This window comes from Arachis hypogaea, chromosome 6 (assembly GCF_003086295.3).
Source record: "Arachis hypogaea cultivar Tifrunner chromosome 6, arahy.Tifrunner.gnm2.J5K5, whole genome shotgun sequence".
In the NCBI taxonomy this organism is placed as follows: Eukaryota; Viridiplantae; Streptophyta; class Magnoliopsida; order Fabales; family Fabaceae; genus Arachis; species Arachis hypogaea.
This window is the reverse complement of record NC_092041.1, coordinates 62,603,479-62,628,062: the sequence shown is the minus strand read 5'-3', so window position 1 is coordinate 62,628,062 and position 24,584 is coordinate 62,603,479. Positions and strand designations below refer to the sequence as shown.

Below are 24,584 nucleotides of genomic sequence, written 5' to 3'. Positions count from 1 at the left end.
TAAGGCTCCCGGGGTAACAAGTGTCAGAGCAGATCTCAGGATCCCAAATCTTGCTTTTACACCCATCCTTGTCGGGATCTGTATTTTTCCAACTAGGTGATAAGTAATTTGAATTCTTACTGCATCCACCAAACAGCTTCCTAGACCCATTCAGTTGAGCTTTACACCAACCTTTGCGTTTAAACTTAAAGCTTTCAACCATGATGAACCTTGTAGGACAATTCTTACCACTGGTCATCTTCCTCTTACTCTTAATGTTACAAAGAGTTCTATGTTGGCCATTCGTCTCCAGTAGCCCATACTCAAGTGGAATTAGAAAGCTAAGGGATATGAATTTTACCCACTTGAATGTTGTGAAAGATGATGGCAACTTAGTGGGAGGTATTTTTAATGAAATTGCAAGCTCTACTCCCTTGTGCTCTTCTCTGATAATTACCACCTCTTTGCAGGCTTCTTCAATTTTAACCTCTTCCTCTTGGTAGCTTTCTTCCAATTCAATCTCTTCTTCATTGCTTTCCAAGGGCATGGGAGGTTGTGCTTCTTCTTCTTGAATCTCCATCTCTTGATCAACCTCTTCCAAGTCTTCAACTGTGACATGCCTTGGAGGTTGTACACCCTCCTCAACATCAATTTCAAATACCTTGGAAGAAGGCTTTATGACATGAATTTCCCATGAAGGTTCTGCATCTCCTAAGTCTTTAACCACTTCTTCCTCTGCAACTATTATAGCTTTCTCAACTTGTTCTAGTACAAAGTCATGCTCCTTATTGTCCACTGGAGTCTCTAGTGTCTCCTTCATGCTACGTTCTTCATTAGATTCTCCACATGAAGCCATAGGGGTCCCTTGAGTGTCCGAACGTCCAGAAGGTAATTGACTTATTGCTTGCTCCAATTGATGAAGGGTTGCATGAAATTGATCTACTGTTTTCTTGAAATGATCCCTTGACTCCTGCTCCTCCTTGATGATTACCTTTCCATGACAACTCCCTTCAATTACTCCTTCACCTTCAAGGGTCTCTTCTACCTTCACCTTTAGTGCCTCCTCTATCTCCTTATGAAGTATGGGTTTGCGAAGACGATCCGTTCTCTCGTGTTCTATATCAATAGCATCATTGGGATCATCTTGCTCTTGGATTGATGGATGTGGGTGCTCTTCCATGGATGGTGGTGATGGGATGGGTGGATCATTATGTAGTTGAAAAGGAAGTGCACTAGAGCTTGAGGGTTGATTGTTGAAGGTATTTGGTGGTCTGATTCGAGCGGCAAGAGCTTGTATAGTAGAGTTTAGATCGGCAAATGCTTTCTCCATGGAGGGTTGGGGTGGATAAGAGGGTTCATTTGTTGGGAGAAGGCGTTCATGGTAGGAAGGTGGTTCATCTCGATAATGATAAGGAGATGGTGTATATTGAGGTGGTGGTTCTGGGTATGGTTCATATGGTGGTTGGTGTGGTGAATAAGGATTGGGGTCATATGGAGGTGAATGGTAGAAAGGGGCTTGTGAGTGTGGTGGTTCAAAGTTATGTTGTGAGGATGGTCTGTAGGAACGGGGTGGGGCTTGTTGGTAGTTACAAGGTTGTCCACCATATCTTTCAGCTGGGTATGCATTGTAGAATGGTCGTTGTCCATGATATCTTGGAGGGTGTTGTTGCCTAAAGGGTTGATTAGATCCTCTTGGCTCTATCCATCCTTGATTGGTCTGACCTTGATGCATATTCCTACTGTGGTTTCTATTTCCTTCAACAAAGTTAGAACCAAACTCAAAGCGAGAGGGGTGAGAATTCATAATAGATATCAAAAATAAGAGGGAAGAGAGAAGACAAATAAACAAGTAAAAGAAAAATATTTTTTTTTGAAAAATATTTACAATAACCAATAATAAGGCACACCTTTGCAATTCCCCGGCAACGGCGCCATTTTGACGTTAGGATTTTTGCTAGTAAAGAATTTTATAAAAATATTCGCATTGTAGATATAGCTTCTAAACCAACAGAAATCCCTTCGTACAAAAGTTTTGGTTGTCACAAGTAACAAGCCCCTTTAAAATTGATAACCGAGTATTTAAACCTCGGGTTGTCTTCTCAAGGAATTGTAGGGAGGTATGTTCTTATTATTGGTTATGAAGATTGTAAATCGGGGTTTTGAAGTTTGGGCAATGGGCACAGGTATATTTAAATGACAAGTAAAATAAATTAACAATAATAAAATCTCTTGGCAAGGTATAAGAACTGGAATTCCTATCCTAGTTATCCTTATCAATTGTGATGAGAATTGGATTTTTCTCCCACTTTATTAACCTCTAACTATGAAGGTAAGTTAAGTGGATGAATTAATTCGAATCTTCAAGTCCCAGTCTTTCCTTGGGAAAAGTTAGAGTTATTGGATCTCGAATCAATTCTTGAAGAATTCTAATTTTCAATCAACAATGAGCTTGATAACTCAAGAGTCACCAATTAATCAACCAAAGGCAAAAGGGAAAATATCTAAATTAAATTAAAAGCATTCATGTAAATAAAGCAATCAAACTACGTTTAAACATAAATTCAAATTCAACATAAAAGAGTTCATAAATTAAATTGGGAAAATAAGTAAAGGGAATATTAAACCTGGAATTCAGAAGAAAATTGTAAGTTGGAATAATAATAAATCCTAAATCCTTTAAGAGGAATCCTAATCCTAATCCAAAGAGAGATGAGAGAACCTCTCCATCTAAAAACTACATCTAATCCTAAAATTATGAATTATATGAGAGCCTCCTCTAAATGGATGCATTCTCCCAGTTTACAACCTCTGGTCTATGCCTTCTGGACTTGGATTTGGGCCAAAAAGGCTTCAGAATCCGCTATGAGCGTTTTCTGCAATTTCTGGTTCGTGGCCTCTGTCACGCGTCTGCGTGGGTCACGCGGTCGCGTCAATTAGATTCTTCCTTGTCGCGCGGTCGCGTCAGTCATGCGGCCGCATCATAGGTGTTCTTCTTTAGGCGCGCGATCGCGTCAGTCATGCGGCCGCGTCGCTTCTTCTTCGCGCTTGGCATGCGGCCGCGTCGTCCATGCAGTCGCGTCGCTCCACTTTCTTCACAAACTCCGTTTTATGCTTTCTTTCCACTTTTGCATTCTTCCTTTACATCCTCTAAGCCATTCATGCCCTATAATATCTGAAAACACTTAACACACATATCAAGGCATCAAATGGTAATAAGAGAGGATTAAAGATAGGGAACTTAAGGCCAAAGAAGTATGTTTTCAATCAAAGCACATAATTAGGAAGGCAAATGTAAAACCATGCAAATAGTATGAATAAGTGGGTGAAGAGTTGATAAAATCCACTCAATTAAGCACAAGATAAACCATAAAATAGTGGTTTATCAGGGTCCTAGGAACCAAGTGGTCCACATCCATCACTTGAAGACTTGCTGATTGCCATAATTAATTCTGATTTAAATTTAAATATTAGAGGAAAAGATATTATTTTAGAAATTAGATTTTTAAATTATTTAGGATTAGATATAAAAGACAATTAAATTCTATTCCAATTTACATTTCGTACTTCTAGTTTACCTAAATCCTTATTTTCTCTGAGTCATGAGCAACTAAACCTCCACTGTTAAGGTTAGGAGCTCTGTCTATTGTATGGATTGATACTATTATTTTTCTATTTTAATTCATGTTTAGATTTATATTTCAAGAATTATTTTCATTCTTTATTTTATGAATTTAGGTGGAATGGAAGTATGACCCATGTTCTAATTGAGTTCTTGTATAACTTGGAAAAGCTCTTTACTTGAACAACAGCTTGAAAACATATTCTCCTGATTTCTAATTGTTTGTATGTAACGGGATACGTGACATATAATCCCTTTATTTTCAGATAATTAGGATTTTTGTGGCATATAAACTGGAATTTGATCGTTACCCTCTAATTGGAATTAATTGACCAAGGAATTGGCGATTAATAAAAGTTAGAGGAAACTAGGAAGGTCTAAGGAATTAGGGTCTAGTCACATATAGTTTGACATGAATTAAATCTTGCATGATTAAAATAGTTAGTAAGAAAAGTTAATCCAGAAAATAGATAACTTTAAAACCTTAACTGCCTTCTCCATATTGTTATTCCCAATTAATTTACTGCTTGCTCGTTTAATTCTCTTATTCACTGTTTAATGCTTTTGAACTTCCAAACACTATTTTTTGTTTTCCTAACTAAGTAGTTTAACCAATCATTGTTGCTTAGTCCATCAATCCTCGTGGGATCGACCCTCACTCACCTAAGGTATTACTTGGTACGACCCGGTGCACTTGCCGGTTAGTTTGTGGGTTATAAATCCCGCACCAAGTTTTTGGCACCGTTGCTGGGGATTGATAGTGATTAACAACTATTAGTTGTTTGATTGCTTAGATTAGGCATTTTATTTTTAATTTTATTTAAATTTTACCTTAAATATTTTTGAAAAAAATTATTTAAAATAGCACTAATATTCTTCTTAATTTCTTAAATTAAGTTTGGTGTTTCCTAGTTCAAGTTACCTCACTGGGAATTCTCTGCACTTTGAGTAGATAGTTCCATCTTTTCTTGTCTTCAGGTTGTTTATGCCAAGAACAGAGACAAAGAACATCTTTTAAACTTTGATCCTGAACTTGAAAAGACTTTCAGGCGACGTTTACAACAGGAAAGACTTTGCAAGGCTGCAGAATCCACTATGGATCCTAATGATGCTGCTAATGCCAATGTGGCAAATCCAAATGGAATGAGCAACAAAGGAGAGTGCTTGGCTCTTACTCCGCTCCTACTGTAGATCTTTATGGAAAAAGCATTATGGTGCCTCCTATAACTGCGAACAACTTTGAGTTGAAGCCACAATTGGTCACCCTGGTGCAACAAAACTGCCAGTATCATGGTCTTCCCCACGAAGACCCAAATCAATTTATTTCTAGTTTTTTGCAGATTTGTGATACTGTGAAGACAAATAGAGTGAACCCAGAGGTGTACAAACTCATGCTCTTCCCATTTGCTCTGAGGGATGGAGCAAAGCTATGGCTAGATTCCCAACCCAAGGAGAGTTTGGATACTTGGAACAAGGTTGTTACTGAGTTTTTCACTAAATTTTTCCCACCAAAGAAGCTGACTAAGCTTAGGGTGGAGGTTCAGACCTTCAGGCAGAAGGATGGTGAAACTCTGTATGAAGCTTGGGAGATATACAAGCTATTAACTTGGCAATGCCCTCCGGACATGTTCTCCAAAAAGACCTAACTAGATATCTTTTATGAAGGATTGGGTGAAATGTCCAAGATGTGCTTAGATAATTCTGCAGGTGGTTCACTGCACAAGAAGAAGACACCAGAGGAGACTATTGAGCTGATTGAATTGGTTGCTAGTAACCAATATTTATACTCATCTAACAGGAATCCTGTGAATTCTGAGACCTCTCAGAAAAGAAGCGTGTTGGAAGTGGAAGCTGTTAATGCTCTTCTTGCTCAGAACAAGCTTATGTCTCAGCAAATAAATCTACTTACTCAGTAGATGGGTGGCATGCAAGTCTCAGCTATCAACACCCAAAATCCACCTCAAGAGGTTTCCTATGACATGATAGGTAACTTTGTGCGAAATCATAATTATGATTATGCTCAATCCTCTTATAAACAGGTCAATTACATGGGGAGTGCTCTTAGATATCCCAATAATGATCCCTATTCTCAGACCTACAATCAGGGGTGGAGAAATCACCCAAATTTTGGGTGGAGGGACCAACCTCAGCAACCTCAGAATTTCAACAATAATTCTCAGGGCGGCTTCCAACAGAACAATCACAATAACCGCCAATTTCAATCTCATCAACAATAACCACCTCCACAGGCAAATTCTAAATCCCAAGAAAATTCTAACTGGGAAATGATGAGGAGTTTTGTGTAGGAAACCAGAGCATCAATCAAGAATTTAGAGATTCAGATGGGTCAAATAGCCACAAGAGTTAATGAAATTGATCAGAAGACCACTAATAGCCTTCCTGGAAATACAATTCCAAATCCAAGAGAGGAATGCAAGGCTATCACCTTGATAAGTGGACAAGTGGCAAGTATTAAAGCACAAGTTAATGAGGAGCCAGTTGAAAAAGAAGCTTGTAAGGTTATTCAATTGAGAAGTGGTAAAGTAGCTGGCTTTGAGACCAAGGTCAATGGAGAGTTAGTGGAAAAAGAAGCTCCAGAGGAGAAGAAGGAAGAAGTAGAACATGTCCCTCCAAAGCGTGCAGACAACCCATTCCCAGACTCTCTTGACGCTTATCCTACATTGCCAAAGGCTCCTGAGTACAAGCCTAAAATGCCATATCCTCAGAGACTTTAAAAGGAGACCAAGGACAAGCAGTTTTCAAAGTTCTTAGAAGTCTTCAGAAAGTTGCAAATCAATATTCCTTTTGTTGAGGTTTTGGAACAAATGCCTCTCTATGTCAAGTTCATGAAGGAGCTGTTGTCAAAGAAGAAGCTTTTAAAGGGAGATGAGACAGTGATCCTGACTAAAGAATGCAGTGCCATCATTCAGAATAACTTACCAAAGAAGATGCTAGATCCAGGGAGCTTTCAAATTCCATGCACCATTAGAAGCACAACCTTTGAGAAAGTCCTATGTGATCTGGGGCAAGCATAAATCTAATGCCCTTATCTATGATGAAGAAGCTGCAAATCCAAGAGGCACAACCCACAAAGATAGCATTACAGATGACAGACAAATCTATGAAGCCTGCATACGAATTAGTGGAGAATATCTTGGTCAAAGTGGGTAAGTTCTTCCTCCCAGCAGATTTTGTGATTCTTGACATAGGGGAGGATGAGAATGCCTCTATAATTCTAGGAAGACCATTCCTAGCAACTAGAAGAGCTCTGATTGATGTAGAAGTGGGTGAATTAGTGCTTAGAGTGCATAATGAGCAACTAGTCTTTCATGTTTTCAAGGACATACATTCAACAGGTAAAGAAGAGATGTGCATGCAGACTGAGCTTATTGATCCAAACCTTCAAAAACCTCTTGATAATGCACAGCAGAATCTACAGCTCACACCTCCTTTGGTGACAATCAATAAAATTCCTCTTGACATCAAACCTAAGTTTGGTGTTAGGAATGCATTATCCACCAGGGAGGAAGTCCCCAAAAAGAAGAAAGTACCCAGAGGATGGAGAAACAAAAAGATCCCTACTGAAGGTTTCTCCCCAGGAATGAAAGTGGTGTTGACTAGCAAACCAGTGTGGATTTATACAGTAAACAGAATCCTCTCTCTGGAGCATATTGAGCTGATTTATGGAGACACAAGAAAGAAGTTCAAAGTAAGGGGTGAAGAGCTGAGCCCCTATGATCCCCCTCCTTAGAGGAGCTGACCGTCAAGCTAGTGACGGTAAAGAAGCGCTTGTCAGGAGGCAACCCGAGAATTTCGTATCCTTAGCTATTTTTTCTAGTAGTAGTAGTTTTCTTACTTATTTTATTTCTATTGAGTTTTTACTATTTTCCTTCATTTTACGTATGTGTTGATCATGCAGCTATTTTAGAACAGGAACTAGACACTTCAAAAAAAATAAAAAAGAGATAGAAGAGAGACGAAGAAGAAAAGTTACCCAAAAGATGAGCGAAAGTGGCGCAGGAGGTGTGCTTTGCGCACAAATTGGATCACGCGTACGCGTCCATGACCCGTGCACATCATTTACAATTTTGGCATTCCACGCGTACGCGTAAAGCACGCGCACGCGTGGATGAGAAAAATCGGCGTAAAAGGTGTTTGGCCAGAAAGTTATGCTGGTGTGGGGCTGGAACTATGCTGGGTGCACAAGCCCCACCATGCGGACGCGTCCCTAACGCGTTCGTGTAGTTTTCCCATCTTGGCCGTCCACGCGTACGCGTCGCTTGAAATTTGTGTGATCTATGCATACGTGTGCCTCACGCGTACACGTCGCATGCGACTCCCAATTAAACCACCTCAACGCCTGATTTCAAATCATCCACCTCTCAAATCCTAATTATCTCTTTTATCTTTTTATTCTTCTTTCATCATAATTGCTTTTATGTCTCTCTCTGATTACAGTTCTTCTTTGCTTAAGGACAAGCAAACCTTTAAGTTTGGTGTTGACACTTTGCTTATGACTTTTCTATTTAGCACCAAAGGGAGATAAATGTTCTTTATGAAGGAATGAGATGACCACTAGCATAACTGAGGTGGTTGAGTTCCTTTCATTCTATTTCTCTTCCGTTCTTATTTTGTTGTCTTCTGTTTTCTGTTGCTTTGATTGCTTGCATAATCTTGAGTACTTTTAGCGAAAAAATAAAATTATCTCATGTATTGCTCACGGAGCTTGAATTCAAAAGAAAAAGAAATGATGTATGATAAACCCCAATTTTGTGGTTTATATTGTGTAGAATTTTGGGGGTTTTGTCAATATTTTTCACAATTATTCACAAGAATTGCATGGTTTTGTGTTCTCTTCCTAATATTGCTTCATGATGAAAAATATGCTTCTTTTGCCTTAAAATTGCTATATTTTGATCCTCTTCTATTACCATTCGATGCCGTGACATGTTTGTTGAGTGATTTCAGAATTTATAGGACAAGAATGGCCTAGAAGAGAGAAAGAAAGCATGCACAAGAGGAAGGAACATGTAGATTTGGATTTTGGGAATTTCAGCATGGACGTGCATGCGCACCTCGCACGCACGCGTGGATGTGGACAGCGGGAAGCGGCACGCGAAGATCGGCATATCCGTGCGGATTAGAGAAATCCACACCGGCGCGCACGCGTACATGGCGCACACGTGTGGATCACAAAATTAATTGGCGTGCACGCACACATTGCACGTACGCGTGATGAGCTGCACGTGACCTCATTAAAGGAAATCGTGCCTGGTGATTTCTGAGGCTCAAGAGGCCCAAATTCAAGCTGGTTCTGCATGAAAAAGTACCCAAGGATGCTAGGGGAAAAGGTGGGATCATTCATACACACTAAGACACAATTTAGCTAGTTTTTGGTTTTTGTTATTCTAGAGAGAGAAACCCTTGTTCCTCTCTAGATCTAGCTTTGATTTGATCTTCCCTTGTTGAATTCTGAATTGGATCTTGTTAATTACTAATTGATTGCTTAATTTGAATTCCTTAGTATAATTTTGTTTATATCTTGTGTTAGTTTTATGTTTTCTTGTCAATTGTCATTTTATACCTATTCCATGAATCTTATGAATTTTGAATTGTTGATGTTACATTAATGATTTTCATGATTAATTGTGTTGTTTGAGTGATTGTACGTTGATAATTGTTAGTGGGTACTTGCTAATTTCAATTTAGTTGCAATTTGAATATGCCTTTTAGTAATGCTTACCATGTCTTTGATGAAATGTTTCCCTTGATTATGGAGTAGTTCTCTTTACTCTTGGCCTAGGCTAAGGGAATTGGGTAAACTTGAGTCATTGGGTCTAATGGATTTGATGATTTGGGAGCCCTTAGTGGTCAATTTGATAACTATTGACACTAGCCTACTACTAAGTCAATTAGTAGTTAGGTTGGACCTTATGGGTTGATGTTGACTAAACTATTTAATATACTTCAAGTATAAAAGTAAACTTAATGAGTTTAGTTCCTCATAATTGTTAAGATATGGTTATTAGACAAGGATAATGACCCCAATTCAAATGCCTAGCCAAGAGTTGCTTTTATTGTTCGTATTTGAAAACCCAAAAATCCCAATTGCTTTGTCTTAGTTATAGTTATTTGTTTAGTTTTGGAGTAGAATTATATTGGATGTTATCTTATTAGTTTGGAAATGCTCACTTCTTGCTTTAGTTATTTGAATTAGTTTCTTGCATTTCAAGATTACTTGCTTGTTAAGATTCCTAGTTTAATTTCTTGCTCATGACTTGCAACCCCGGAATTCTAACTAATGTTGATGCACATGTTTGCCCATTCCTTGTGAGATGACCCGAGGTTTGAATACTTCGGTTACTTTTATTGGGGTTGAACTTGTGACAACCAATTCCTTCGAAATTTAATTCACGGATTATTTGTCGGTTGAGGGCTATACTTGCAACGCGAAAATCTTGTGAATTTCCTTACCGATGGTATCCGTGCACATCAATGTATTGCATGAGAAATTCAGTTTATATTTAAGAGTAGTCTTATTTACTTAAATGTGGTGGTATTATTTGTGATTTTGAATGCATGACATGAATAGCGCATATTTGAATTTGAATCAAAGGATGTTGATGTATAAGGAACAGGAATTTAGAGAATTATTATGACTTCTCTGAAACAAACAAAAATTTAATCCTTGAAGTAAAAGAAACAGTGAAAGAAAAAGAAACTATAAAAGCAAAGTCCAAGGCTCTGAGCATCAATGACTAGGGAGGTCATACATGATTAAAAGCTCAAAGAGTTGTTTCCCTAGTCATATGCTTGTGGTGTGATTATGTCAAGTAATCCTTGAGACAGAATACTTAGAGTTGAGACCAAGTGCGTTTAACAGAGTATGCCAAAGGCTTTGAGCACCACTGTCTGGGAGTAACTGAAAAAAAAAATCAGAACTCAAAGAGAGTCCCTGATAAACCCATATTTCATGAGTTCTTTTGTGCTTAATTTGAGTGATTTATTCAATCCTTCACCTACTTATTCACATTAATTGCATGATTTTACTTTCCCTTCCTTATTATGTCATATTGTGAAAAACATGTTTCCTAAGCTTTAAAATTAATTGTTTTAATTACCTTTATTTCCATTCGATGCCATGATTAGTGTGTTGAGTAGTCTCAGGTTTTCTAAGGCTGAATGACTTAAAGGATGAAAAAGGAAACATACAAAAATGGAAGGAGAAGGCAAAATGGAGCTTTAAGGAAACTGGTATCCACGCGATCGCATGGACGACGCGATCGCGTGCCAGAAGCGAAGAAGCAGCGACGCAGCCGCATGACTGACGCGACCGCGCGCCTCAAGTAGAACACCCACGACGTGGACGCGTGACCGACGCGACCGCATGGCAAGGAAAAGCTCCAGACGACGCGACCGCGTGACCCACGCGGACGCGTGACAGAGGCCACGTATCAGAATTCACAGAATACGCCCCCAGCGATTTCTGAAGCTCTTTTTGGCCGAGATCCAAGCATAGATAGCATAGATTAGAGGTTATAAAGTGGAGGAATGCATCCATTCAGGGAGAGCTCGCCAATTTCTAGTTTTCATGATTTAGATTTAGTTTAGAGAGAGATTCTCTCTCTCTCTTTAGGATTTAGGATTTCTTCTTGTTTTGAGAGTAACTCTGGATCCAGGTTTAATGTTCTTTTATTTTTAGTTTACTTTTATTTATTTATTTGCTTTTAATATTTGAATTGATTTATGAATTGTTCCATGTTACAGATCTCTATTTTGAATTAATGATATTTGAAGTATTTTCAGTTAAGATTGTTCTCTTTGATTTAAGTTACTATTGCCTTCCATCTAAGGTCATCTCTGTCTATTGTATGGATTGATACTATTATTTTTCTATTTTAATTCATGTTTAGATTTATATTTCAAGAATTATTTTCATTCTTTATTTTATAAATTTGGGTGAAACGGAAGTATGACCCATGTTCTAATTGAGTTCTTGTATAACTTGGAAAAGCTCTTTACTTGAACAACAGCTTGAAAATATATTCTCCTGAATTTCTAATTGTTTGTATTTAACGGGATACATGACAAATAATCCCCTTATTTTTGGATAATTAGGATTTTTATGGCATATAAACTGGAATTTGATCTTTACCCTCTAATTGGAATTAATTGACCAAGGAATTGGCGATTAATGAAAGTTAGAGGAGACTAGGAAGGTCTAAGGAATTAGGGTCTAGTCACATATAGTTTGCCATAAATTAAATCTTGTATGATTAAAATAGTTAGTAAGAAAAGTCAATCCAAAAAATAGATAACTCTAAAACCTTAACTGCCTTCTCCATATTGTTATTCCCAATTAATTTACTGCTTGCTCGTTTAATTCTCTTATTCACTGTTTAATACTTTTGAACTTCCAAACACTATTTTCTGTTTGCCTAACTAAGTAGTTTAACCAACCATTGTTGCTTAGTCCATCAATCCTCGTGGGATCTACCCTCACTCACTTGAGGTATTAGTCGGTATGACCCAGTGCACTTGTCGGTTAGTTTGTGGGTTATAAATCCCGGACCAGCATGCAAGAAAGGAAAACACATGAAGAAAAAAAAATGAGAAGCACTTAGTCAAGTGTGCGTACGTACAACTCTTGTGCGTGCACACAAGGGCAGAAAGTAGCAAGTGTCCCTACGAACAACCCCTTTGCATACGCACAAGTGAAAAATCAGCAAGTGTGCGTTCGCACACATATGTGCGTACGCACAGGTCCCAACGCATGACTTCATTAATGAAGCACGTGGCTTTGAGGGCTTCCTGACCCAATTTTTGAAGGCTGGAGGCTGAATTGAAGTGCTATATCAAGGGAACTTCACTCCATGTCAAAGCATTAGTTGTGGGAACTCTCTTTTAGATAGAAAATGCATTAGGAGTAGGAGTAGTGTAGATTAGGAAATTCTCTCTTAAAGCTTACTTAAATTTTTATTATAGCATTTTATAGTTGAGTTTTGATCTTGGATTTTGCTCATCACTTTTGTAAGTACTCTTTAATTTTCTCTTTAATTATACTACTCTTGCTACATTTTTATCTTGTTCAAGTTACTTTGTTAATGTATGCAATTTTGGTTTTTTGAAGTTTTGGTTGATGAATTTTGTCTTTTATGATTTTTATTTGCTTGATTGTATGTTTATTATTGATTTTGTGAATAGTTTGGCTATAGTTTTTATTTTTTCTTTGCAATTTCCTATGTTTTGGTTTTACGCCCACCAAGTGTTTGTGAAAATGCCATTTGGTAATTTTGAGTAGAATTTCATACATTGGCTTGGGAAATGAGTTCCTAGGATACTAGAGACATAATGTCCGATGTTTAGTGGTAATTCTTGAGTAGTTAGTTGGCTCTTGTTTCCATTGACGCTAGCTTTTTACTAAGAAATCAGTAAGTTAGCTAGGACTTATGGATTAAGGTCAATTATGCTTGCTTGACTTACTCTTCGATGCTAGCGGTTGACAAAGCGAGATTGACTCATCATGGTTGCCATTGTTGTGGTTATGACGATGATAGGATTCGTTAATTTCATTCCTAAGTCAAGGCTCTTTTATGCATTTATAGCATTTTCACTAGTGTTGACCTTATTTCCTTTTTGCTTGCATCAATTCCTTTTTTTGTTAATTTCTTTGTTCTTTGATTTCTTAGTTCTCTTAATCTTTCGTTCTATACTTCAAAACCCCCTTTTCCTCACAACCAATAGTGTGACATCTTAATTGCATTGTCCGAGGGAGACGACCCGAGGTTTAATTACTCTCGGTTATTCTTAATTTGAAATTAAACTTTAATTGGGAGTTAGTTGTTGGTTTGGGCTATACTTACAACAAAGAGATTCTATTTTGTGAAATTCTAGACCAACACTAATTCTCGCATCAGTTTATCAACAAAATCTTCTCTTTTTCTCTCATGAAAGGTTTGGTCAAGATGGTTCACAATGGATAACCCATTTTTAAATTTTCTTTGTTTCTGAACTATGCTTTAAAATCTCTAAGGAGTTTATAATCATAAGTTTTAAATTTTAAATGTGAGAAAATATCTCCTTTTTCCTCTCTTGAAATTTCGACTAAGAGGCCTTTTCAGTCTCAAGAAATTATGTTTGATTGTAATATAGGAGAAAGTGGAGTTAGAGAGCTTCCAAGTTCAAGATGTGTTTTAAAAGTTTGGAGTTGAGGTAAGGGTTATGTTAGAATTGTTTTCTCTTAATATATTTGATTGAAAACTTAAGTATGTATGAATATGTATTGTCTGTTTTGAATGATTAAATCTGTATTTGATGATGTTTGCATGTTAAGCTGATATTTAGAATGGTTTATGATTCAAAGAAAAATCTTGGAAGTATTAGGTTTAGGTTTTGTGTAACGACCCAACTTCTAGCACGTCATGACCAATGTTAGCTGCCAAGCACTACTTCATGGCTTTCCTTAGAGACTATAGACCTTATAAATATGAGCCTGTAGCACTAGTCGAGATCGTGTGTTAAATATATAGATATAATAGAATAGGTAATAGTTAAACAGATAATATCTACATGAAACATAGAAAATACAGAAAACATAGTAGTATCATACATATATGTCTGAAAACTCATTTAGTACATCATAGTTTACACCGGGTTACATCGTCGCTTATTCATGATAATATTTACAAACTCCATATTTATACTAACAGGCCTCAACTTGCATGAGTCACCCTAGTATGGGACCATTTTAAGTTGGGTACTAAGTAGGAACTAAGGGGTTCTGTAGCCTAAATCTAAGAGTTCACGTAGTCGTGTCGGTAAGCCACACAAACAAGTACAAGCACAAGTATACAGCAGAATAGTAAACAAGAATAGAGTACAAGAAGTAGAGATAAATCACAATCACAGAGAAATACAGCAACCAAGTATGATGCATGTTTGGTCCTATGCAGGCCATAAGCTCATGCGTCAATTAACTACCCGCAACCCGACGTTACCCGGGACCAAGCCCGAATATGAATTTTCCAACTGCGTATGTTCTGTATACATGCCTAATGGACAAAGCCATGTGCATTTTGGCGGGGTGGGGCTAAGGTGGTGAACTGCGAATTGCGAGTGGAAGAGAGCTGCGGTGGTGGTGGTGGATCGCGTGGAAAGGGTTGCGGCAGTGGTGGCGACGTCGTGAATTGCGACGAGAACGGCAATGCCATGGTGGTGGTGGCGTGGGTGTGTGCTGAGGAAGAAAGGAGCAGCGGCAGCATGGAGATTCCCCACTGTCCATCACAAGCGGCGGCTCAGCAGTGCTACCTTTCCCACCCTCCCCCACTCTCTTTCTTCCCCCTTCTCTTTCTCACCCCGATTCTCTTTCTTCCCCCCTCCCCTTTATGTTCCCTTTCTTTCTTTTTTCCTTTTAATTTTATTTTAGATTTTTTTATTTAAGGGTAAAATGGTAATAAAAATAAAAAATTTGGTAAAAAATGACGATTTTAAAACAAACTAAAACCTTTGGGACCATTTTGTAGAGAAAAAAAGGCCGGCGACGAAATAAATTTTTGGCCTCTACGTTAGGGACCAAAATTGTTCTTTACCCTATATTGTATCATTCCTGACAACTTGAATACACTCAATAATACACAAATTCTTTCCCCAATTTAGTCTCTTGTTTCTAACATTATGAAACAGGAGGAAGGTTTGACACCAACGTAGAGAGTTGGGTGGTACGGTCCTCCTTGGCCTTTTCCATGCCTTCCTCAAATTTTTTATGTGCACATAAAACTTAATTAGTGAAAGTAAATATGAAATTAATATGTTAAAATTGTAAAGTATATGAAAATTGCTGATCTATACAATCATATTCGTCATTTCTTATATGCTTGTCAGAATTTAATTTTCCATTATTTTATTTTCTTTTGGTACATGGTTATCATTGATTTGAGGATTATGGATTTATGCTTTGAATGTGTTATACAACAATAATCTTTGCAAGTTTATATGTTAATGGCAATGACGATGATGATGATTGAGGGTTGGGTGGTAGTGGCAAGGTACAGTGGGAGAATGTATGTGGTGGTGTGGAGAGTAGTGGGGGTGGTTTTGCGATGACAATGGTTAGGTGCCGCAGTGGGAGTTGAAATAGTGATGAGGTGTGAAGCATGGGGTTAGTTGATACAATTGTAGTATGGTTTAGGTATTAGAATTTGGTAAATTTTTTTGTTTTGTCAATGGTGAATTTGTGAAAAAAAAATTAACATTGCTTATAAGGAATGATCATTTTACAATTATATAGTAATCTTATCATAGTTATCATAACTAAACCAGTAATCAACCCGATCATATGCCGGGTCACAAGGTTATTCGTTCAACCGGTGGGTCACTGATTCACCCGGTTAACCCGATCATAATTTAAAAAATATAAAATTATATAAATAAAATTAAAATGATGACTTAATACTTAAATTGCAAGTCTTTACAAACATTAATAATCTAATATCAAGTTTTAAACATAACTAATAATCTAAAAAAAAGATAATAAACTAATCTCTAGTACAAAATATGTTCTCAATTTAAATCAACAAGAGCAAGTGAAAGATAACACAATCATTTAAGCAACACAGAAACCATCACCATTTCACCAAAGTTCACTGACTCTGTGATTCAACAAAGTGAACAAATAGCAACTCTAAAAAATTCCAGCAACAAACAACAGCTCTAAAAAGCACAGCAACTCTAAATCACAGCAACCAGCAACAAACAACAATACTAAAAAACTAAATGCAACATCAGCAGCCACCAGATTCATGTTAAAAAATAATTCTAACTAAAGTAATAACCACCATATTCAATAACAACTCTAAAAAATCAAATACAATAGTAATAACCACCAGATTCAAAAACAATACTAACTAAAATATGCTCAGCTTCAACAACTCTAAAATTCAATTACAACATTCAACAACAATCACCAGGTTCAATATTCAACAATTCTAGTAAAAGACCATGGTAAAAAAACTTGAAGGGAGCTCACCTGGATAATTGGTTCCCAGACCGCGACCAAAAAGACGACCACCACCACCTGACTGACCCAAGGGAGCAGATATAGAGATGCTGCTTGATTTCTGTCTTATGTGAGCGTTTTACCACTGACGAAGTGAACACAGGGCTGGAGCACGGGACCGCAATGACGAGAAGGTGAGGAGACGAGGTGAGAGACTGAGAGAGCGATGAGGTGAGGCCGTGACCGTGAGAGATCGAGAGTGACGAGAACCCGTCGGGTCGAACCGGGTTCCACCGGGTCCCATACATAGCCGGTTCGACGAGTAGTTCGGCCTGGCCAGGTGACCAGATTTCCGGTCGAACCGGCAGGGTCGAGTCGGGTTTGATAACTATGAATCTTATAGATAATTAAAACAATGTTAAAAAAGATTTTGATTTTTGACAAGAAAATAATTGGGAGTCCACCTACATCTTTTTAATTATCTTCCTAATTTTTAAAAAATGATTTTGAATTTTTTATTTTTTCATGTTTTTAAAAATATATGTTTAAATTTGTATTTATTTAAATATTAAGAAGTTTTTAGTTAAAATGATGAATTAGAACTTTAAATCATTTTTCTTTCATTAAAGCTTTATAAAGAATAAAATAATATTTGATTCATATACCGGGTTCAACACCAAAAAAGAGGACATCATCAAGGAGATACTTCACAGCAAACTAATAAAACCACCGAGAAAAGTAGGAACATACCAGGTCCAGAAGTACGTCGACAAAAACAAACATTGCATGATTCATCAAAAGTTCGGCCACGCCACCGACGGATGTTTGGTAGCCAGAGACTTGCAGGAGAGACTAGCAAGGCAAGGTTTGTTGGACAAGTTTGTCACTTCTAGAAGTTAGAAAGAATCAACCAGTGACACAGACAAGCCGAGTTATAGCTCGAATAAAAAAAATAGAGGATATGGCATGACTCGGTCGAAACTCCCACCCCCAAGGGGGTCATAAACTACATTTCAGGTGGTTTTGCCGGAGGTGAAACTACTAATACTGCCAGGAACAGAAGCTACAGATCAATAATGACAATGGAAGACTCTCATCGAGGACCACCAACTCGGATCTCAGCTGCCTTCATCAGTTTCGACACCAATGATTTCAAATCTCAATCTCCGAACCTAGATGATCCAGTGGTGATCTCAGTACAAGTGGGAGAGCTAATGGTAAAAAAAGTCCTCCTCGACCCAAGAAGTAGCGCTGATGTCTTGTTCTACTCCACGTTAAAAAAGATGCAGCTAAGCGACAAGGCACCGCAACCATCGGGCGGAGAATTGGTGGGGTTCTATGGCGAAAGAGTTACTATATCAGGTTATGTATGGTTAAGGACAACATTGGGGGAACCCCCAAACTCAAGAACACTAGACATTCAATTTTTAGTAGTAGACTGTCCTAGTCCTTATAATGTTATTTTGGGGCGTCCGTCCCTTAACTCTTTTGGAGCTATTGTCTCCACAATTCATCTGTGTGTCAAGTCCCCTGTACAGGATAACATAGTAGCAACAGTGCACGCCGACCATAAAGAAGCCAGACAGTGTTACAATGCAGGACTTAAGACCATCCCGAAAGAGACCATTCTGAGGATCCATTCTGTATACAATTCAGACAGCATCCCTACTCTAGCCGAAATGGACCAAAGAGACAACAATAGCCGTCCCGCTCCGACGAACGACTTGGAAAAGGTATAGCTTGGGCAAGCAAACCAGGTAACTAACATTGGTTCATCTTTTTCTGCAGGGACAAAACAAAGCTCGGTAGACATACTACAGGCCAATGCTGACCTGTTTGCATGGACCCCTGCTGACATGCCAGGGATTGATCCAAACTTTATATGTCACAAATTGGCTGTCAAACTTAATTCCCGACTTATAAGGCAAAAGAAGTGAAATCTAGGCACAGAAAGAAGAAGTGCGGAAACAGCAGAAGTACAAAAACTACTAGAAGCAGGTTTCATCCAGGAAATCCGTTTCTCCTCCTGGCTAGCAAATGTAGTAATGGTTAAAAAGAACTTGGGAAAATGGCAAATGTGCGTGGACTTTATAGATTTGAATAAAGCTTGCCCAAAGGATTCCTACCCACTACCAAACATTGACAGATTAGTAGATGAGACCTCAGGGTATCAAATACTGAGTTTCATATACGTCTACTCCAGCTACAATCAAATACAGATGCACCCCAATGACGAAGAAAAAACAGCATTCGTCACAGACTAGGGTAATGGAGTCTTTTCTACCTATCAAAAACTGACTTGTCTCCGCCAATAGCTACTTTATCACCCTCTGATAAAACTTCCAAAGACTTTTCAGCATCGTCCCTTTTTCTTTTCGAGGAGGTAGCAGGTTGGGCAATGGAGTAAGCGACGTCCCCTCCGCCCTCTTTCAGAATCCTAGAACCACCAGCATCTTTTTCCTTTTTCTTCTTCAAAAAAGATTGAAGATGGGAAGGGTCAAGATGAGGCACTCGTCCACCTAAAAACACATAATAAAGTCAAAAACCAGAAATCAACAGGGCAAAGACAAAAATAAAGCATTACCTATATAAGCTATCAACCCTTCCTTATCGCCCTCATTCTAGAAATGTAATAGTTTAGAAATTGACAGATATTCACCAGCAGCGAAACTTCCTATAAAAAAATCTAGAAAACAATCCTCCTCTTCACTCCTCTCGGCTGCCTCGATAATTTGCATCGGCTCAGAACACCAATAAAGTAAGAATTTTTCTATAAGTTCGTCATCTAAGTAAAAAGGGTACTCGGTCTCTGTAGACCGCACCTTAACAAACATATATTTAAAGTTTTTAAATGAAGATTTGTATTTTTGAAAAATGGAGCAACCAAGGAAGCTACTCAAAAATACCAACAAACCCTTCCGTACACTTTTGGATTGAAATAAAGAGAAAAAGACAGCCAAGGAACAGGGAAACTCAAGAAAGTCCATAAGACACTGAAACGCACAAAGAAACGCCCAGGGAGTTTGGATGCAACTGTGAAGGAGCACAGTTGAGTTGAGTAAGAACTTCACATTCGAAGCTGGAGAAAGGAAATCTCATATGCAGTTTAGTAAGGCAGGGGGTATACATGTAAAAGTACTCCCAGTCCCCCCTTCTCTCACAAACCCTCTTTTCACTGGAACAAGGAAGGAGTTTGACGACAACACCCGAACCTTCCATTACAAGTTTCAAATCCTTCACCTCACGAAGCGATTCGGCATCGGAATACGACGATGAGCCAGTCTTTACATCATCGTGCACCCAATGGTATGGGTTCTCCTTTTTTACTTCAACTACTTTTAGCCTATCCCTCTCGCGCACTTTCTCCATTCCTTTTACCATTATAAGATAGAAAGCAAAAACAAAGAAAAAAGCGACTAACCTCTGGAAGTCATGGTGAATTCAACTTTTGGAAGAAAAATGAAAAGAAATGCGTCAATTCCCAAAGACAAAATGGCAGTAAAGTGTCATTACAACCCACTAACTTAGTGGGTAATGCAAAGGATAACTGTTTGAACATCAAAAAACCAAACGACACAGACAGGGTAACAAAAAAGAGAAAAAGGCATTAATTGCAACACGATTCACAAGGTAAAAAAGTCATTCAAACCTTTTTTTCACTTTTTTATTTCACTATATCCACATTATTTCAAGAATTGTTGATAACTCAACCCTAGCAAACATCGGCGTGTCATTAAGCTTGGGGGCTACAAGGACCAGGTGTCGGCCGAGGTATAAGATGCAGCCGAAAAGCTTAACATTCCAACGAGTTCGGCAAGTCAAGCTAGGGGACCATATAATGTACCCTGATATCTCGGATAAACGAGTTATACCACGATTGCATGAATTCAAATCAAAATCATAAAAACCCAACTTATCCTGAGATTCTCGATCCCACTCACCCACTTGCATGCGGACTCCATCTTTGTCCTAAGAATCTCGGCTCCTGGCCGTTTTGCAATCAACGACTCAGGCGAATAACTCAAAGGAAAGAAGCCTTTAAATTCAATAGGGGGAACGATACCCAACACACAATACCAAGCATACGTCAATTGCTCACTCAATTACTCATTTATTAACTACTGACTTGAGCGTGGGAATCCTTTTTGTAGGTACCCCACTCGTGCCGAGTTCAAGAGAGATACTCCATCAGCGGATAAAATTACTCCGAGTTATCGTCAAGCCTGTGAAACGACGTATACTTCAGCAGAGTATCCTTGCAAGAACAATAATAATTAGACTTTTTTTTCCTCTTTATTTATTAATTAATATTTAAAAAAAATAATATCCTAAATTTGTTTCTAAAGAATTTTTAATTTGACATTTTAATTCTCAACAAATTTTAATTATTAAATTGGAATTCAAATTTTTATTTTGTTAAAACAAACAACCTCTACATCAGATTGTTCATTAATATGAAGAGATTAATCTGAAAATTTTTAAAAATCTTCAGAGACTATTATATCTTTCTTAAATAATAACATAGATTAATTTATCTAATTTTTTAAAGATTATTATGTCTAACATTTTATTTATTTAACTGATTCTAATAAAATAAAAAAAATTAAGAATTGATTTGTTCAACGAAAATTTTTAAGGAGACTAATTTCTGAAAATTTTAAGGAGGCTAATTTGGAATATTGTTAAAAAAAATAGAATATATTTAAATAAGTTTGCATCGGGAAAAAAAAAATTATTATGTTAAAGTTTTTTAAGTTTACAAAAGTTAAGACATATTTAAGTATTTACTCCAAAGAAAAATATGAAATGATAAAGGAGAAAAGGGTGGAGAAGTATCGGCGGCGGAAGGAGGGCAAAAAGGGTAAAGGACGATAAAAACTAAGACTGACCTCACCTACCCTCTACCCCACGCCACCTTTCAGTCGTGAGTCATCCCACTCTTCCTTTAAAACCCTCCCTTTCCAACATTTTTCTCTGCCAATTCAAAACCCGCCTTCTCCCAATTCTCAATCTTCCTCTCAGCCATGTCTTCTTTTAAGAGCAAGTACCAAGGTACTCAATGTCTATTTAGTCTCTTTTTCATATATTCCTTTCATTTCTTTCGTCTACTTTTCCTATCTGCAATTTTATGGTCGCCTTGTGCTTTAACAATCATGCTGCGCTCTTAGCCTAGTAATCTCCACCATAATTTTCGTTCTTTTTATCCTGCATGCTTCTTTTATTTGTTACCAGTTCAAATATGGAATTTTACTTTGCATATATAGATCTCGATCACGATCTGCGCTGTCTAGGCTTGTCTAGACTTGTTCATAACTCTGGCCTCAGATTGCAAAATTAACCTTTATTTAGTGTGAGACTGTGAGTGTGTATTGAGCCCTTTTGGCACCTTACTTGGGCTAGCTATGTAAATATCAAAGAGGATAAACTTTCTGTATTTAAAATATGATTTAGATCTTGTTTGGTTCCGGTGATTTCTGTCAATGATTTGGATCTGGGTTTTGACTCTTGGCTGTTGAATGTTGGCTGTTGCCTGTTGAGTGATTATGTCGTACAAACTGGTTGACAAATGAATTGGATTTGTTTTATCCTCCTGTTTTCTTGTTTATTTGTTTCAAGATGAATTCAGATTATAGTGTTGTCCTTTTATAATTTTATGGTTTGATCTAATAAAATTGCGTAAATTGCAGATGAGCTTATTGCCAACGCTGCTTACATCGGCACCCCAGGAAAGGGCATCCTTGCCGCCGATGAATCAACCGGTACGATTGGCAAGCGTTTAGCCAGCATTAATGTCGAGAATGTTGAAACCAACAGGCGCGCTCTTCGCGAACTCCTATTCACCACACCCGGTGCTTTGGAGTGCCTCAGTGGTGTGATCTTGTTCGAGGAAACTCTATACCAAAGCACAGCTGCAGGTACTGATCAATGCTTAATGTTTATCAGAATTGAAAGATTCATTGGATTATTTCTATCTACATGTTAGAAGAAACAGCATCTTGCATACACATGTTTTGTTAATTCATATATCAGCTCTTTACATATTCAACTTTTTGTAAATCCTGAACTTGTTTAATTTATGGTAGGAAAACCTTTCGTCGAGGTGCTAAAGGATGGTGGAGTTCTTCCCGGTATTAAGGTTGATAAGGGCACAGTAGAGCTCCCTGGTACAAATGGCGAAACCACCACTCAGGGTTTGGATGGCCTTGGTCAGCGATGTGCAAAGTACTATGAAGCTGGTGCCCGTTTTGCTAAATGGCGTGCTGTGCTCAAGATTGGCCCCAATGAACCATCTGAGCTGGCTATCCATGAAAACGCGTATGGTTTGGCTCGCTATGCTGCAATTTGCCAGGAGAATGGCTTGGTTCCTATTGTGGAGCCTGAGATCCTTGTTGATGGATCTCATGACATCAACAAGTGTGCTGCGGTGACAGAACGCGTTCTTGCCGCATGCTACAAGGCTCTAAATGATCATCATGTCCTGCTCGAGGGAACTTTGTTGAAGCCCAACATGGTGACCCCTGGATCGGATTCTCCAAAGGTTGCACCAGAGGTGACTGCCGAATACACTGTTAGAACTTTGCAGAGAACTGTTCCCGCAGCAGTCCCTGCTATTGTCTTCTTGTCCGGAGGGCAGAGCGAGGAGGAGGCAACCCTCAACCTCAATGCCATGAACAAGCTCAAGGGGAAGAAGCCATGGTCACTTTCCTTCTCTTTCGGAAGGGCACTTCAGCAGAGCACCTTGAAGGCATGGGCCGGAAAGGATGAAAACATCAAGAAGGCCCAGGATGCATTGTTCACGAGGTGCAAGGCCAACTCACAAGCAACCTTGGGAACATACAAGGGTGACGCTACCCTTGGTGATGGTGCCTCTGAGTCTCTTCATGTCAAGGACTACAAATACTAAGCTTATGTGATTCAAGAACTTGTTTTCGACATTTTTTTCACTATTAACACCAAGTTTTTGGTGTTCTTTTATAGTTTTAGACTACCACTCTTTTGCCTTCTGCTCTTTTGATTAATCATAGGAGGGTTAGGGATTAAAGAATAATTGCTTCTAGCTGCATTGGCTATCAGCTACCCTTCCCCCTTTTTCCCTTTCTTTGGATATCTTTTAGGTTTTCGTTGAGGTAGTTTTCCTGTGTAATAGAGTATTGGATAAGAGTTATTTCTTGCTTCAATGCAATTGGAGAACAGTTTGCCACCATTTTTATGCTCCGAACCATTGTTCGTTCACAACGCAAAACCTTTTTCCTTTTTTATTTAGTAATGTACTTGTGATAACTATTCGTTCCAGATAATCAAAGTAAACGAATATTAAGAAAGTGAATCTGGACAGATTCACGTGATCAAACAAGATACTACTTATAAAGTAATCTTACAACGGATGAACTTGGGTAGAAAGCATAAGCACAAATATTCGTTTCCACTTTAGAAGATGCAATTCGGAGTATTGATTAATTAATAACTATGGCTCCCAAATTTCAATTTTACTTGGTAGATACAAATGACAAGTTCCGATCTAACCTGAATCTGTGGTACTGGTACGGATGAATGGTGGTTTGACTTTGACATTGCTTTCCTGCAATTTCATGCTTTAGTTGTGTCGTTTCTAAAAAACAAGGGTAGCTTGGGGAAGTAATCCCTTGCTTTCATTCATTTATTCATAGTCTTCAACCAATACTCACGGTCACGGATTTTCTCCCTAGCCACTAGCCAGTATGGTACAACCTAGTTTCTGGCTCCAACACTCTTCCTCGGATAAGACGAGAAAAAGGACAAAATCCCACATGGCCATTTTATTAGGAGGGACAGACAAGGATGACGTTCGTGACGGACTGTACGAATATTTTTTATTGTGGGCCTTTTGAGCCCATTTTATCGGTCTTGGAACTTAAGAGGCCATAGGGGTAGTTGTAGTTTCCGTTTTTTGTTTTGGACTTGGTGGTTGTAGTTAGATTGCCACAAAAGCACATAAAGGCCCAAAACTCTTGT

The 24,584-nt window shown here is 38.2% G+C and overlaps 2 protein-coding genes across 2 annotated transcripts; one reads left to right on the top strand and one right to left on the bottom strand.

Annotated features, from left to right (window-relative positions):
• Positions 1-18,760: 18,760 nt before the first annotated feature.
• LOC140173458 (uncharacterized) lies at positions 18,761-24,343 on the bottom strand. The gene is made up of 2 exons (XM_072197026.1): positions 24,117-24,343; positions 18,761-19,111 (listed from the first exon to the last, which is right to left on the bottom strand). The coding sequence occupies exons 1-2, from the start codon at positions 24,181-24,183 to the stop codon at positions 18,873-18,875; spliced, it is 306 nt and encodes a 101-aa protein (XP_072053127.1). The 5' UTR covers positions 24,184-24,343; the 3' UTR covers positions 18,761-18,872.
• Positions 21,387-23,796, top strand: LOC112696650 (fructose-bisphosphate aldolase 6, cytosolic). Its single transcript, XM_025749478.3, has 3 exons — positions 21,387-21,644; positions 22,280-22,507; positions 22,676-23,796. Exons 1-3 carry the CDS (start codon positions 21,617-21,619, stop codon positions 23,494-23,496), a joined length of 1,077 nt encoding a protein of 358 aa, XP_025605263.1. The 5' UTR covers positions 21,387-21,616; the 3' UTR covers positions 23,497-23,796.
• Positions 24,344-24,584: the final 241 nt, after the last annotated feature.

Excerpts from the sequence above, each read along its gene's own strand:
- LOC140173458 (XM_072197026.1), bottom strand. The coding sequence starts at position 24,183 with ATGAAATTGCAGGAAAGCAATGTCAAAGTCAAACCACCATTCATCCGT. Across the intron at positions 19,112-24,116 it reads TACCAGTACCACAGATTCAG|GTGGACGAGTGCCTCATCTT; the intron begins GTTAGATCGGAA and ends ATGTGTTTTTAG.
- LOC112696650 (XM_025749478.3), top strand. The coding sequence starts at position 21,617 with ATGTCTTCTTTTAAGAGCAAGTACCAAG. Across the intron at positions 21,645-22,279 it reads TTTTAAGAGCAAGTACCAAG|ATGAGCTTATTGCCAACGCT; the intron begins GTACTCAATGTC and ends CGTAAATTGCAG. Across the intron at positions 22,508-22,675 it reads ATACCAAAGCACAGCTGCAG|GAAAACCTTTCGTCGAGGTG; the intron begins GTACTGATCAAT and ends AATTTATGGTAG.